Source organism: Myxocyprinus asiaticus, chromosome 45 (assembly GCF_019703515.2).
Source record: "Myxocyprinus asiaticus isolate MX2 ecotype Aquarium Trade chromosome 45, UBuf_Myxa_2, whole genome shotgun sequence".
Taxonomy (NCBI): domain Eukaryota; kingdom Metazoa; phylum Chordata; class Actinopteri; order Cypriniformes; family Catostomidae; genus Myxocyprinus; species Myxocyprinus asiaticus.
In genome coordinates, this window is record NC_059388.1 from 20,953,308 (window position 1) to 20,965,761 (window position 12,454).

General features: G+C 36.6%; 2 protein-coding genes across 3 annotated transcripts in view; both read left to right on the forward strand.

Annotated features, from left to right (window-relative positions):
• Positions 1–2,414: 2,414 nt before the first annotated feature.
• Positions 2,415–5,310, forward strand: LOC127434963 (toll-like receptor 1). The gene is made up of 2 exons (XM_051688029.1): positions 2,415–2,536; positions 2,822–5,310. Exon 2 carries the CDS (start codon positions 2,823–2,825, stop codon positions 5,265–5,267), a length of 2,445 nt encoding a protein of 814 aa, XP_051543989.1. The 5' UTR covers positions 2,415–2,536; position 2,822; the 3' UTR covers positions 5,268–5,310.
• Positions 5,311–7,201: 1,891 nt separating this feature from the next.
• Positions 7,202–12,454, forward strand: part of cnot4b (CCR4-NOT transcription complex, subunit 4b) — a 53,014-nt gene continuing 47,761 nt past the window's right edge. For both annotated transcript variants that reach the window (XM_051688030.1, XM_051688031.1), the window contains exon 1: positions 7,202–7,409. The gene's annotated coding sequence lies outside the window, so the exon portion shown is untranslated. The remainder of the gene's footprint in view (positions 7,410–12,454) is intronic.

Here is a 12,454-nt window from a genome sequence, read left to right on the forward strand (position 1 = left end):
CTCTGCGTCTGAGACCGTCAATCCGTGCATTTTATCACGTGGCTTGTTGAGCGCGTTACCGTGGAGACATAGCGCGTTGGAGGCTTCACACCATCCACCGCGGCATCCACGCACAACTCACCACGCGCCCCTCCGAAAGCAAACCACATTATAGCGACCCAGAGGAGGTTACCCCATGTGAATTTACCCTCCCTAGCAACCGGGCCAATTTGGTTGCTTAGGAGACCTGAGTCACTCAGCACGCTCTGGATTCAAACTCATGAACTCCAGGGGTGGTAGTCAGCGTCTTTACTCGCTGAGCTACCTAGGCCCCCCATACTCATATTTTTAACAATATTTACTCAATTATAGTGTCATTCATGGCAATAATGATAATGGCATAATAATCCTGCATATACTTTTTTTTATTTTATTTTTTATCCCTTTTTATCCCAATTTGGAATGCCCAATTCCCACTACTTAGTAGGTCCTTGTGGTGGCATGGTTACTCACCTCAATCAGAGTGGCGGAGGACAAGTCTCAGTTGCCTCCACTTCTGAGACAGTCAATCCACGCATCTTGTCACTTGGCTCGTTGTGCATGACACCGCAGAGACTCACAGCATGTGGAGGTTCATGCTACTCTCCGCGAAGCACACACAACTTACTACGCGCCCCATTGAGAGCGGAAACCAGTAATCGTGACCACGAGGAGGTTACCCCATGTGACTCTACCCTCCCTAGCAACCGGTCCAATTTGGTTGCTTAGGAGACCTGGCTGGAGTCACTCAGCACACCCTGGATTCAAACTCGCGACTCCAGAGGTGGTAGTCAGCATCAATACTCGCTGAGCTACCCAGGCCCCTCATATACTGTTTGTTTTTTGTTTTTAGAACACATAGGTAGCCATCTAAAATTTATCCAAAAAAACAGGACGAAAGTGAGTTGTGGTGGTTATCATTTATAATCAGCTGGTTGAGAAGGTCTCTGTGCTCTTGCAGGTGTTTTAGGTGCATGAAGTAGTCAATTTTTCTGACACCACTAACTGCCTGTTAGGAATGAAATTTAGAAAAGTAGGTATCTGGGGTATTCTTTTGGATGTTTCAGATCAGGGCTTAATGATGTTCATCAGCCTCAATATGGTTATTCAAATCTGATATGGTAAGACATTTGATCTGAAACCATGTGAAATTATTTCATTCTGTTATTCATTTAAAAAAAAATGTTGCAGTGCTATTGAGTCAAGGAAATGTAGTAACCAGGTACACTGTGCGGGGTGTCTGGGTTTGCATGTATTCCTGCAACGTTGCCCTTGGCAAGTATCAGTTGAAAGGACTGTCAGCAATTTATGCACCAAATGTTCAGAGATGGATACATAAATGTTGAATTATACATATTTAAAAAAAAAAAAAAAAAAAAAAAGCTATAGTTATTATAGGCAATCACATTCTTCTCAGTGTACTATGTAAATGTGTTCATCACTGAAGTTCTACTTTTTTGCAACATATTACATTTGTAGAGTAAAACAGCAGTTTTATAATACACTGTTTTTAAGCAATGTTGCTTGCATATAATAGTATTACATATAAGGATATTTGATCACTGCAGGTGGTTTCCAACTCTTAAAGATGCCTGTGAGGGGGAAAAAAGAAGAAAAATAATTATGCTTAATCACATGCAAATTGTAAACAAATTTTCTTGTAAAACTGTTGGAAAGAAATCTTCTGCCCTGGCCTTAAAACATTTGTTGTTTTTCACAGCATCTCAAAGTGAAAGGCTGGGTATTCCTTTCTCCTGAAACCATCAACATTGTGACTTCTGTTAAATACTCCATAAAATCTTATTATCAAATAAATTCCTGACATTGCCAGTTGTTGTTTTTTTCCTGAATTGCAGCAATAATTAGACATGACTTATTTGTGGATTAAAATGTTCAGTAAATTGTTTGTTTTGTGGTGCATATCTTAATAATGAATAACTGTCATTTTGGAATGCAGCATTCTAACAATTAGTGAACTAACAGAACTAACCTAAATAAAACAAACTATTGCTTGATAAACTAACTTTTCATAAAAATAAAAATAAATGCATTCATGGCATTAAATACAGTACTTTCAACAAGATTAAATAATAATATATATATATATATATATATATATATATATATATATATATATATATATATATATATATATATATATATATTAAACTAAAATAACTTGTTGCAGAAATAAATGATGAATACAATGTATTTAAATAAATGTATTCCTATAGTATTGAACTCTATTTTCTAAATTAGGAATTCCCCTCTGGGCATTTAGAGAAGTTCTGAAGTGTGCATTTAGAGAAGTTCAGGTGCTCAGAAAAACATAACTGGACCATTGTGTTAATTTTTTTAATGGTTAATACCATGTGAAGGGATGTCTTAAGGCCATATAATCATGCGCACAGCAGAGCTCAAGCTACATAATTGCACAGACGGAGATTCAGTGAATTCGTTTTGAGCATCAACCAAATTTCATGTTTTATTTTCACATCTAAGGCAAGTGAAATTTAAGGTAAATTAAAATTTTCTGATAGTTTTTGTCAAAATGTATTTAGAAAATTTGTTTAGTGATTTTAATAGTGTTATATGAATGGTAACTGTTAAAATAAACTAAAGTACATTCAGAAAACATAAAAGTATAAGATAAGAGCAACGTAACATTTTTGTTGTATTATTTACCTGTTTTTTGCATTTTCTGTTCAGGCAAAATTTAAATGTCAATTTAACGTATTCTTTAATGCGAGTTTAAATTCGGCACATATAATTTGGTTCATTCTTAACATTTGTATTTTCACAGGATGTTGACCACTATCTGGCTTGTAGCACTTTCATATCTCTTAATGTTTTTGTTTAAAGCACATGGTGAAGATGGAAAATGTGGATTTTGTGCCACATTGACCGAGAACACAAAAGATCTTTCCTATGGTAACCTAAAAAGGATACCATCAAATTTGCCTGATGACACCATATATTTAGATGTTTCCCACAACAATATCTCCAGCATTGTTCATAGTGACTTGTCTGGGCTAACCCATCTCTGCTTCCTGAAAGTTACACATTGTGGACTTCAATACATCTCTTCTGATGCCTTCAGCAGCAACTCTGAAATCAAAGTTCTGAACATCTCTTACAACCATCTGACAACCATTCCTAATTTACCTTTGACCCAGCTTAGGATCCTAGACCTTTCCAGCAATCAGTATCCAAGTTATGCGTTTCCTGATTTGTTTGGTAACTTAAGTTATATTTCTGTCCTTGCGATTGGCAGTCAAAATGCTACATCTGTTAATGTGAAAGACTTTGTTCCTCTTCAAAATGTCAGTTTGGAAAAAATCATATTTGGGGATGGCACTGAATTGCAAAACTATGAAAATGGCTCCTTTTCGCAACTCAAAACTTTACAGGAAGTGGTTCTGAAAGTTACTTTTTGTGAACGTTTTGACATTTTTAAAAACATAATTATGGACTTTGACCAAATCCAATCGAAAAAAATTCAGCTCATTAAATTATTTCCAGATCAGTGTACCATCACAAGTGACCCATTTGAGACCCTTAAAGATTTGCATGTTCTCAGTAATCTAAGCATTGTAGACACCTGGATTAACAGCTCGGTGTTAGGAAAACTTTTCAAAAATGTCTGGAAGTCATCTGTGGAAGAAATTGCCTTTTTAAATATCACATATAATGAGGACACCCCTGATGGCTTCCAGTTACCAATGCAGAACCACACAACAAATCTACGAGCATTTATACTTGATGGCGTGCACCACTACCAGTACCGATACCCCACTATTAACGCAAGCATGGAATTAATCAATCAACTAACTTACCTGAAGTTCTCTGGCACAGGGATGAATATCCTACCATGCAATCTCATTTCAGCCATACGATCGCTACAAATTTTGGATCTGTCAAACAATCTCTTGGATGATACTGGTTTCTGGTGGAGTTTTTGTTCATCACAAAAAGTGTTTCCAGCCTTGAAGCATCTTTCACTAAGCCATAACCGATTTAGTGACCTTGCCTTCATTGCCAAAAATGTCAATGACATGAAGTTCTTAGAGTCCCTTGACTTGAGTTTTAACTCCATTTTCATAGGCAAGCCATGTTTTTGGCCTTCCCACTTGACTGAGTTGAGTCTTAGCCACAATAATCTAGGAAATAACGTATTCAGCTACTTGTCACCCCACTTCCAGAAGATTGACCTCTCAAAGACAGGCATAAGTGTCATTCCCCAAGATATTACATCACAGTTTCCTAGACTAACACAACTCTATCTAAGCTTCAATAGCATACAGGCCATCCCAGCAGATCTCCATGCACCTACATTGGTAAGCCTGTACATAGACCAGAATGCAATTACTTTCATTAGCCAGAGTGCAATGGAAGGTCTCCCCAACCTGAAGAATTTGAAAGCAGGACACAATCCATTTAGCTGTAACTGTGATTCATTTTGGTTCATGACAGCATTAAATAAGTCACTTCTCCCTGATTGGCCCCAGGGTTACACTTGCAGTACCCCACCATCATTTTCCGGGAAGCTCTTGGAGAGATATGAGCTTGGGTGGCTGTCTTGTCTACCAGGCCTGCAGGCTGCAGTGGCTCTGCCAGTATTATTAACTGTTGTAGCTGCTCTGGTCATCACCTTCTATGCTTGTGATGGTATGTGGTACACTAAAATGCTTTGGGTATGGATAAGAGTAAAAAGGAGAAGCTACAAAAGGGCTGACAGACTGATGAACGCCACCTTCCGCTATCATGCCTTCATTTCCTACAGTCAACATGACTCAGCTTGGATAGAATCCAAGCTTGTACCAAAATTAGAAGGGTCAGGTCTGTCCCTTTGCATCCACGAGCGAGACTTTGAACCTGGAAAGTGGATTGTGGACAACATAATCAATTGCATGGAGGGAAGCTACAAGAGCCTCTTTGTCCTGTCCAAAAACTTTGTTCAAAGTGAATGGTGCAACTATGAACTCTTCTTTGCCCAGCACAGGGCTATCAGTGTGAATGATGACTCCATGGTCTTCATTTTGTTGGAGCCCATACCAGCAGACTCTCTGCCCAAGAAGTTCCTTAAGTTAAGAACATTGCTGAGGAGGAAGACTTACCTGGAGTGGCCCACAGATGAGCGCAAAAAGCAAATATTCTGGTGTAATCTTAGAGCTATTCTGCAGACAGTGAACAGGAGCAACATTCTAAAGGATGTGGCCACAGACATTGCTGACATATGTCCTCTATAGTCTGTTAAGAAATGAGGATCAGCTTATCACACTGGAAAATATATACCATAATAATGTAAATAAAAACATTATTTACAAAAGAAGCTTAATTTCCTGTGTTTCATGATTCCACAACAGAGTACAGAACAAATTAGATAGCAATAGCTGCATTTTTATTATTCTATTCAGTGTTTCGATATTTTTACTTCTTTTTTAACCATTAATTTGTTTTCAGTTTAGCTTTAAAAAGCCACATTTTTAAAGGGATAGTTCACCCAAAAATGAAAATTCTTTAATCATTTACTCAGCCTCAGCCATCATAAATGTATCTTTCTTCTGCAGAACACAAATGAAGATATTTTAATAGAGATATTATGTTCTCCATTTGCCCACACAATGCTAATGAATTGTGACCAAAACTTTGAAGCTCCAAAAAGCACATAAAGGCAGCATAAATTTATCCAATATGACTCCAGTGGTTAAATCGATGCCTTAAGCAGCAATCTGATCAGTTTTGGGTGAGAACAGGTAAAAATGTAACTAATTTTTCACTATAAATCTTGACATCTGCATTCTCCATGGTGATCATGATCTCAATTACACTTCATAGTGCCATCCAGCGCTCTACTAGGAACTGTTATCCAGCTTGAAATCATGATCATCCCTAGAGACTGCAATGGCAAGATGTACAGTAAAAAAGGAGTTATATTTTGGTCTGTTCTTTTACCCAGAATCGACTGGATCACTTCTGAAGGTATGGAATTCTTTTATGCTGCCTTTATGTGCTTTTTGGAGCTTAGTTATTGTCAATTTCACTTGCACTGTATGGACCTACAGAGCTGAGATATTCTTCTAACAATCTTTATTTGTGTTCTGAAAAAGAAAGAAAGTCATACACATCTGGGATGGCAATGAGGGTTTCATTTTGGGTTTAACTATTCCTTTAATGTGTACATCAAATGTATTCTTTCTGAAAGCCTTGGCCTATGTCTCCATCTACTGTCAAACTAAAGGAGTGATAAGAGCACAGGTACTAACTTTTATTGCATTTTTAAGCTTAAATTGTATTATGGAGTTCTATAGGTTTGGGAATGCATCTTAATCTCATTGGCTTGTAATGTTTAAATATAATAATAAAAATAATATTGTTTAATTATTGACTGAGTGGATTTACAGGAAATCAGTTAAGGATTTTAGTCCAATGCACAATTTAAGTTTTAGTTTTAAACTGAAAAGTGGAATTTACCACTAGTAGACCTTCAAGTACAACCTCCTTACATCCTATGGCTTATATATTCCTATTTATAGTGGTAATATATTTGAAATTAAGATGTTTTTGACCAGATAATACCATTTACTTTACACAAGCATTTTACATTTGTATGATTTTGGACCTAAATGAATAATCAAAAAGTTACCTTCCAGTTATATTATTATATTTTCAAGCTCATACTAATGAAGCATTGGTATAGTATCAACATTACCAATTCCTCTTCATCGAATATGCTTCTGTCATTGCAACAAGGCATATTAATTTCTTGATCTGAAGAAATGCAGCGGTTTGTGACCTTATTCAGAGTGGCGCCATATTTATTTTTTGACGGGAATGAAAACGACGCTGTGAGGGAGAGATGAAGGCTTTAAAACACTTCAATAAGTGAGTACTGTTGTTTAAATAAAAAAAATAAAAAAACACACACCGATTTCCCGTCCAAATTAAATAGGGCGCTACTCTAAATAGGATGTATGTAGAATTTACATTAAGTTTGAAAAATACTCAAAATTATTAAAAACTTACTAAGTGATATGATAATTAAAATAGTGTAATAAAATAAATAAATAAATAAATAAATAAATCTACAATACCAACAAACTCGATCCCGATTCCCGACATCATCCGCGCATGCGCTGAAAAGTCACTGCTTAACGCGCCCCCTCCCTGTTTCAATGTAAGATGGTGGTTAGGAGACACTACTGCTCTACAGAGAAGCAATAAGAAAAACGGCTGGGTGTTTTCGCATCAAATCACACAGGAACAGGGACAACCCACCTGGGGAAATTAAAAGCACCAGTTTTTTTTTTTTCTTTCTTTTTTTTTTTTTTAAGACCTGGGCCGTTCAGATAGATTTTATTGGAGTGAATCTGTCTTTACAAATAGGAAGGGTGAGTATCCCACCAAAGGCCTCTCCTCTCCACCGCCTCCACATTCAGTTGCTTTTACCTATTTAGTCACCACTTTATAACATATCTCATCCCTGTTTCTCCCTTAAACCTCCATTTCATGTGAATATGTCTGTGTTTGTCCAGGTTATGTATCTATTAAATCAGTCTGACAGACTAACATTAGCCAACTAGCAGCTAGCCGCTCTGTTAGACCGGCTTTTGGTAAAATACGCGCATATTAAATCTCAGTTTGCCAAACACTTACTTATTTTTTGTTATTCATACGTTGGGACAGGTTTTTAGTGTATGTTTTGTTTGTTGATATTCTGACTGGTGTAGGATAATAACTTCCAAACGCGTTAGCAGGTTCTCTTAAAGGCAATAACAAGGAAACTTTTAGACTCAAGAGGGAATTTCCTTTTCATTTGAGTAGGAGGTTGCTATTAGTTTGTTCTCTGAGTTTCATCATTCTCCGATGACAGCAAGGAAATTTTGTTTAAGCATCTCAAAGAAGCCTGATATTCCCTGTACATTGCTGAAGCACAGTCACTGGCTCTGTTATTGTTGTTTAATTACATAGTTTTATCAACACCCTTTAATACCATGAGTGATGCATGTTTTTAAGAATAATACACTGTATTTTCTCCAAAAAGTATTTTTGTGTTTGGTTGCAATTTTGTGTTCCTGTACAGTGCAGTTACTGCTGTCCTTGTGTTGAGCGTGCAATATTAATACTGTTTTGTCAGCATCTTTTTGAGCTTACTATCTGCTTTTGTTATCAGATGTGAGCATAGTATTTACTGTGTTTGTCATGCTGTTTTGTTGCATGGCATGATTTGATCCTTCATTGGTCCTGTATTTTGATACATTTGAAGTCAGACATTTACACACATTTTAGCCAAATACATTTTAACTCAGTATTTAATTGTAGGAAACATTTCCTGTCTTAGGTCAGTTAGGATCACTACTTTATTTTGAGAATGTGAAATGTCAGAATAATAGTAGAGAGAATGATTATTTTTAGCTTTTATTTCTTTCATCACATTCCCAGTGGGTCAGAAGTTCACATGCACTTTTAGTACTTGGCAGCATTGCCTTTAAATTGTTTAACTTGGGTCAAACATTTTGGGGAGCCTTCCTCAAGCTTCTCACAATAAGTTGCTGGAATATTGGCCCATTCCTCCAGACAGAACTGGTATAACTGAGCCAGATTTGTTGGCCTCCTTGCTTACATGCTTTTTCAGTTCTGCCCACAAATTTTCAATCGGATTGAGGTCAGGGCTTTTGATGGCCACTACAATACCTTGACTTTGTTTTCCTTAAGCCATTTTGCCACAACTTTGGAGGTATGCTTGGGGTCACTGTCCATTTGGAATCCCCATTTGCGACCAAGCTTTAACTTCATGACTGATGTCTTGAGATGTTTCTTCAATATATCCACATAATTTTTCTTCCTCATGATGCCATCTATTTTGTGAAGTGCACCAGTCCTTCCTGCAGCAAAGCACCCCCACAACATGATGCTGCCACCCCCATGCTTCACGGTTGGGATGGTGTTCTTCGGCTTGCAATCCTCACCCTTTTTCCTCCAAATATAACGATGGTCATTATGGCCAAAAAGTTCAATTTTTGTTTCATCAGACCAGAGGAAATTTCTCCAAAAAGTAAGATCTTTGCCCCCATGTGCACTTGCAAACTGTAGTCTGTTTTTTTTTTTTTTTTTTTTTTTTATGGCAGTTTTGGAGCATTGGCTTCTTTCTTGCTGAGCAGCCTTTCAGGTTATGTCGATATAGGACTCGTTTTTACTGTGGATATAGATAATTGTCTGCCTTTTTCCTCCAGCATCTTTTTTGCACTTTTCGCACCAAACTACGTTCATCTAGGAGACAGAATGGATCTCCTTCCTGAGTGGTATGATGGCTGCATGGTCCCATGGTGTTTATACTTGCATACTATTGTTTGTACAGATGAATGTGGTATCTTCAGATGTTTAGAAATTGCTCCCAAGGATGAACCAGACTTGTGGAGGTCCACGATTTTTTTTCTGAGGTCTTGACTGATTTCTTTTGACTTTCCCATGATGTCAAACAAAGAGGTACTGAGTTTGAAGGTAGGCCTTAAAATGCATCCACAAATACACCACCTGTCAGAAGCTAACTGGCTAATTGTCTAAAGGCTTGACATCATTTTTTGGAATTTTCCAAGCTGCTTAAAGGCACAGTTAACTTAGTGTATGTAAACTTCTGACCCACTGGAATTGTGATATTGTCAATTAAAAGTGAAACAATCTGTCTGTAAACAATTGTTGGAAAAATTACTTGTGTCGTGCACAAAGTAGATGTCTTAAACGACATGCCAAAACTATAGTTTGCTTAAATGAAATCTGTGGAGTGGTTAAAAAATTAGTTTTAATGACTTCAACCTAAGTGTATGTAAACTTCTGACTTCAACTGTAAATTGAAGGGATGTCAGTGTTGTAACAGCTTTGAGGGCCATATTTGTGCAGTTGTGTATTGAAAATTCTTATAAATGGAAACACAATGAGAGGTTTAGGAAAATCTGCTTGGATTGTTGTTTGGGAGCGATATCAAGCGCTTGGCAGGGAAACGTGTAAACGGTCCAGACAGAAGGGGAGAGAGATGGGAATGGTATAAGTGAACTATGATTTCTAGGCCCGGTTCCAGTGCACTGTCAGGCATTGTTTGTGCCAGACACAATGTTTGTGAGACAATTTTCTGGCTAGGGTCACCGCTGCTACATGATCCTTTTCCAAAGAAGAACCTGCTTTGGTGTTAAGTTGCATAGAAATGACTCTCTTCCTTAAGTCTGCAGGCTTTTTGCATAAATGTTATTGGCTTGAAAAGTTCAAATGCTCCTGTATATTATATTTGAACAGGTCAGCTGTAATCCGGCCAGTGTGAAAAGCAGTTCTTTTTTCTTTAAATTCAGCTTTTAAAAGATCTGAAGGTCTAAAAAGGTAACATTCCTACATGTTGACACTTTTGGCCAATATTGAAGGAAAATGCCAGGTTCAATCCGAGTTAAGCTCAATCGACAGCATTTTTGGCATAATATTGAATACCACAAACATTTATTTTGACTAGCCCCTCTTTTCTTTGAAGAAAAAAAAAAAATAAAAATAAAAAACAAAAAGCAAAAATCTGGGTTCCAGTGAGGCACTTGCAATGGAAGTAAATGGAGCCAATCTGTGAATGTTAAAATACTCACTGTTTCAAAAGTTTTGCCATAAAACAAATAATATGCATGTTAGCATGATTTTAGTGTGATAAAATCACTTACTAACCTTTTCTGTTTAAAGTTATAGCCAATTTTACAACTTCGTTGCCATGAAGATGTAGTCAACAAACCCTAATACCCTAAAATGACTGTAAAAATGGCGATTTAAACAACTCAAATAATACACAAGTTTTAACAAAAGAATTAATGTGTGCTTTTATAAAATTATAAGCTTCACATTTCTGCCTTTAAACTAGAGCCTGACCAATATGGGATTTTTTTAGACCGATACCGATTTTAGAGAGGGAAAATTCACCGATTACCGATATGGGTGGCCGATATATTTCATTTTTGAGCTGGAATGAAAACAGACCTTTTCTATGTGGATTTTGCACCGATGTGACTATGCAAAGGTACTCAGAAGGCTGCTTTCTTAAATATTTTTATCAAAGAATATTTGACATTATTATTATTATTATACATTGTCAACAAATTCTAGAAATGAACACTGAGAAAATAAAGAATAAATAAAAATACCATAAATAGCTAAATAAAAATCAGTACTGTATGTTTAGTATCAGTCTACTGCTGACCAATAAATAAAGAATAAATAAAAATAAAATAAATAGCTAAATAAACATCAGTATGCTGACTATATTAATACTGCCAAGTCAAGATAAACAGTGGCAGTGGTGTTACACTGTATTCTGCTATACAAGTTCAGGGGAAACTTTCAACGGTGGAAAACCAGATTTTTAAATATTACATTTTATAAATGCAGCGACTGGAATTGTTTGGTTGAAGGGGGTACAAAACTGTGAATCCTAAACAAAAAAGTTTGGTGAATACATGTTTACACATTAGCTTCCACTCAGCTGACAACAATGAAAGTAGCTACATGATTAGCTGGTTAGCTATAAGCTTGTTGTCACGGAGAGAAAAAAGACGGACGTTGTTTATTTTACTTTCCAGCATTGTGTCTCACCAACTAGGTAACAACATAGCATGAAATCAACACTCATCAGACACAATCCACCACCGCACTATTGTCTGATGAGCTGCAAAAAGATGTTCTGATGTTTACCTTTCAATCTGCTACATTACTGACTGCACTGACAAACTATAGCTGGCTAACAGCAAACAGATATGAGTGACATGGTTTTCAGGGACAAGGTTAACATTATATTAGTTATATTGAAAAGGGAAAATGATGGGGTCATTGTTTATTAAGTTTCCAGTATGTATTTAACAGACTAGTTAACAACTTACCGTGATGACACCGCTGAACTCCGCCCTGTCTGCAGAGCCACGTCAGTTCAGAGTCAGCTCTTTAAACAATGGAGCTGGACAAACTACATAATGACACCAATTCTAAAGCATTGTTTTCTGCATTGTTCTGAAAAAAAGCTTTCATATTGGCGCATATCAGTAAAATATATGCAGATACCGATATATTGGTGAAAGGCTAATATCGGCCGATAATATTGGCTGACCGATATATCGGTCAGGCACTACTTTAATCCCTTCCAAATTGGCCCCAATCACTTCCATTGTAAGTGCCTCACGGTAACCTCAATTTTGGCTTTTTTATTTTTTATTTTTTTAAGCAAAGAAGGGATGAATAATTTGTTTTTTTATTATTCAACATTATGCCACAAATGCTGTCGATTGAGCTTAACTTGTATTTTATTCCTTTAAGACTGCTTTGAATAGCTGCTTTTGAATCCCTTGATTAAAGTTTTACTGTAACAAATCATAACACTATTCTCTGTAAGCTTTGTCTGTTGAAAATATTTGACATTTTCATG